The 3607-nt window shown below is 37.0% G+C and overlaps 2 protein-coding genes across 3 annotated transcripts in view; one reads left to right on the top strand and one right to left on the bottom strand.

Annotated features, from left to right (window-relative positions):
- Nucleotides 1-1582, bottom strand: part of LOC107660435 (DNA-directed RNA polymerase I subunit RPA1-like) — a 27462-nt gene extending 25880 nt beyond the window's left edge. For both annotated transcript variants that reach the window (XM_016449736.1, XM_016449737.1), the window contains exons 1-2: nucleotides 1406-1582; nucleotides 893-1097 (exon numbers count right to left, since the gene is read on the bottom strand). In XM_016449736.1, coding sequence (XP_016305222.1) covers nucleotides 893-1097; nucleotides 1406-1482 — 282 coding nt within the window. In that variant the 5' untranslated portion in view covers nucleotides 1483-1582. The remainder of the gene's footprint in view (nucleotides 1-892; nucleotides 1098-1405) is intronic.
- A 406-nt stretch (nucleotides 1583-1988) lies between these two features.
- Nucleotides 1989-3607, top strand: part of LOC107660436 (pentatricopeptide repeat domain-containing protein 3, mitochondrial-like) — a 13008-nt gene continuing 11389 nt past the window's right edge. Inside the window, exons 1-5 of the mRNA XM_016449738.1 lie at nucleotides 1989-2163; nucleotides 2335-2387; nucleotides 2615-2645; nucleotides 2765-2810; nucleotides 2909-2977. Coding sequence (XP_016305224.1) covers nucleotides 2000-2163; nucleotides 2335-2387; nucleotides 2615-2645; nucleotides 2765-2810; nucleotides 2909-2977 — 363 coding nt within the window. The 5' untranslated portion in view covers nucleotides 1989-1999. The remainder of the gene's footprint in view (nucleotides 2164-2334; nucleotides 2388-2614; nucleotides 2646-2764; nucleotides 2811-2908; nucleotides 2978-3607) is intronic.

The following is a 3607-nucleotide window of genomic DNA, read 5'->3' as shown; positions in this document are numbered from 1 at the left end:
TTAAATATCGCATGCGATTTATCGTGCAGCCCTAATATATATATATATACATACAGTGGTGCCCAAAATTATTAGAACACTAGTATTTTCACCAGCTAAAAAATTGTTTTAAGTCAGTTATTTCTATCTTTTGCTGTAGTGTGTCAGTAGGAAATATCAGTTTACATTTCCAAACATTAATTTTGCCATTAATTGTAATAATCCAGTGAGATGGCAGCATCTCGCAGCAGCCAGGGCTCCACACAGAGATCTGATCATCATCCAGTCTGTCTGGAATGACATGAAGAAACAGACTAAATCCAGAAGAACTGTGGCAATCTCCAAGAAGCTTCAAGAGACCTACCTGCAAGCTACCTGAAAAACTATGCGCAAGTGCACCGAGGGCAAAAGCTGCTTTAAACCCAGAGGATTGTCACACCAAATGTCGATTTCATTTAGTTAATAATAGTTCATTGATAAAGAAAATCTACTTATTATTTTTGACAGCATCCTCATTTTACAGCATTTTTACACAAGTGCCTAAAACTCTTAACAGTACTGTAGCTTTGCAGGTAGGTTTCTTGAAGCATCTTGGAGACGTTGGCCACAGTTCTTCTGGATTGAGTCTGTCTCAGTTTGTTCTGTTTCTTCATGTCATTCCAGACAGACTGGATGATGATCAGATCGGATCTCACCACCACTGTATATACATATACATTTATATACACACACACACACACACACACACACACACATATATATATATATATATATATATATATATTCATTCATATTCCTACTAGGTACCAAAACAAAAGAAAATAGAATGACAGACTATTAACCCCAGATAAACACACAGCATAACTGCATGAAACCTGCAAAGGAGGACATGCAATGGCACATTGACACTTACATCAAAAAACATAGGGTTGTAGACGGGAAGGGGCAGATCTACGTGACCAAAGTGGCCAGGACAGCTGGTGTAGTCTTGCATGCAGGTGGAGCAGATCTCCTTGTTATCAGCTGGACCCAACGCCAGGTCATACAGGCCGTTTGTAGCAGCATTGCCCACATTATCCAACAGCTGGGAATTAGTGATACTTTTCACACTCAGCTTCCTGTGACACAGATAACACGGGGAAGTTGTCAGAAGGTCTATATATAAAGGAATTATTATGCTTGCGTTTCACTCAAACGTAAAGGATTATTTAATACAGACATGTTTTGGCAAACACTGTGACAACTTACCGCATTTAGTGTGACAGCATATGGGCCATGTTGCCACAAAGTTCAGCATGTGTTAAATAAACTGTATGCTTTTAATATGTATTAACCATTGGTGTCTTTACAGTAATACGCAACTGAGCTCCGGCTAGTTATTTAGCTGTGTTGGGTGTGAGTTGTGCAAGTGTATTATTATTATTACCTTATTTCATCGGAGGAGAACAAACCAAACGACATGCCCTCTAATCGCCTCCATGGCGTTTCTTTTGAAAACAGCATTTTCCTAATAATAAATACATAAATTAGAAGAGAAAACTCTCTGTATTCCCCGCGTGCGTCCTGTCGAGCTGCGTAACACGTGGGAACGTGTACTGAGCGAGCGGACGAAACCAAATAACACGCACAGGTACATTAGACTGGAATATGTTGAAAAGCGAGAGAAGTAAAGTTAGAGACACTGGCATTTAAAACAATCTCAGATAATAATTATAAGCTAGTATAATACCCTGAAAATTAATATTCTACGGGGCCGTATGAAGAATAGTTTATTTATATTGTGTTTTGAGATGGTATATCCCGACCGTAGAAAACGAATGGAAATCTAAATAAAAAACTGAGTAAAAATAATGTTTTTTTTTTTTTTACTTCTTCAATTTTGTATTTGAATTCAATTAGTTATCAAGCTTTCTGCGTCATTATCTAGACATAAATTATTGTCCAGACAATAATAAAAAAAAAGTAATATGGAGACGGTTTGGTCACATGATACGTGTAACCTTTCTCAGCGCTAAACAGGATGGACCAATCACAGCTGGCTGTGGTGGTGCCGCGGAGATATCTGCTTTCTGAGCCGCTAAGTTCCTCTGTCATGGCGTCCTCCTGTTCTCAAGCTCTCAGGCATCATGTGTGTAAGAGCAGCAGAATATTGCGCATTCATCTGCAGAAGTCATGGCCTAGTAGGTAAGATAAATGTACAAGGACCGGCTTATTTGGCCCGTTTTATCATATAACATGTTCAGTCATTTTTTATGTTTGTAAAGAAACGACTGGTTGTCTCTAGGTCATTTGAAGGGGCTGTATGTGTCAGCTCAAGTTTTATCAGGCGCTCATTATGTGATTATTTGATTACAGGAGTTTTGCTCTGAATTCTGCTGCAGATCAACAACCTGCCGTTTCTTCACCAGGTCTGATAATTATGTCTTTTTAATAGGAATTATCATATGCTTTCTTAAATTAAGATGCTTTCTAATTAGAAATGAATCATTTGATTTTTTTGTTTATTTTTCTTTATTATTATTATTTTTCTATTATCATATGCTTTCTTAAATTAAGATGCTTTCTAATTAGAAATAAATCATTTGATTTTTTTGTTTATTTTTCTTTATTATTATTATTTTTCTTTTTTTTTCAGAAGAAATAGTCATTCCAAAGAAGAAAACATGGTAAGTACTGGTCATATCTGAACAATTCACATGATCAATAAATATATAGTTCTAAAATTATGAATTTAATATTTTTTAAGTAATTTATGCATTAACAATGACTTTTTTACTGTTATCAGGAGCAAAGAGGCTGTCTTACAGGCACTGGCATCCACTGTGAAAAGGGTATGTTCATCAGACAACTCTAACAACCATGTTAAAATACATTGTTATCAAATATGATGTAAGCATAGTTACTTGTTGTGTGCATGTGTTTGTTCTAGGATCCTACAGCCTCCGATTCCAGATTCCAGGATGACCCATATCTCACTCCAAAAACATCATCAGAGTTTGTGAGTTTTGACTATCAAACCATTTAAGGTTTTCAATCCACAGTGTTATGATAGCTGCGATTTTTAAGACCAGTAAAGACAAAGACATTTCTACAAACATACAACATGCACTTTACATTAATAGAATGAATGTTTTATTAAAGGGGTCATATGATGCGATTTCAAGTTTTGCTTTCTCTTTGGAGTGTTACAAGCTGATTGTGCATAGACAAGATCCCTGAAGTTGCAAAGACTAAAGTCTCAAATCCAAAGTGATATTCTTTATAAAAGTTAAGAGTCAGCCACGCCTACCTAAAACGGCTAGTTCTAACACGCCCCCACATACCTACATCACTATGTGGAAATATTAGCATAATGCCGCCCAAATGTGCACGCAAAGAAAGAAGGCGTGGTTTCAGGAACAGCAGTAGTGTTGATGCAGCCATGTCAGGGAGACGCTGTGTGATTCAGTGCGAAAGCAAAAGCACTTTATTTGGCCTTCCGAAAGTAGATGCAATTAGGAATCATTGGTTAAGATTTATTTACAACAGAACAGCACAACCCAGATGTTCGAATTTGTGCAACGCATTTTATGGACGACAGTTTTTTGAACCTAGAAGAGTACAAGGCTGGCTGTGCACAAAGGCTATT

The sequence above is a fragment of the Sinocyclocheilus anshuiensis genome, unplaced genomic scaffold (genome assembly GCF_001515605.1).
Source record: "Sinocyclocheilus anshuiensis isolate Anshui unplaced genomic scaffold, SAMN03320099.WGS_v1.1 scaffold1763, whole genome shotgun sequence".
In the NCBI taxonomy this organism is placed as follows: domain Eukaryota; kingdom Metazoa; phylum Chordata; class Actinopteri; order Cypriniformes; family Cyprinidae; genus Sinocyclocheilus; species Sinocyclocheilus anshuiensis.
This window is presented reverse-complemented; position numbering and strand designations above follow the sequence as displayed.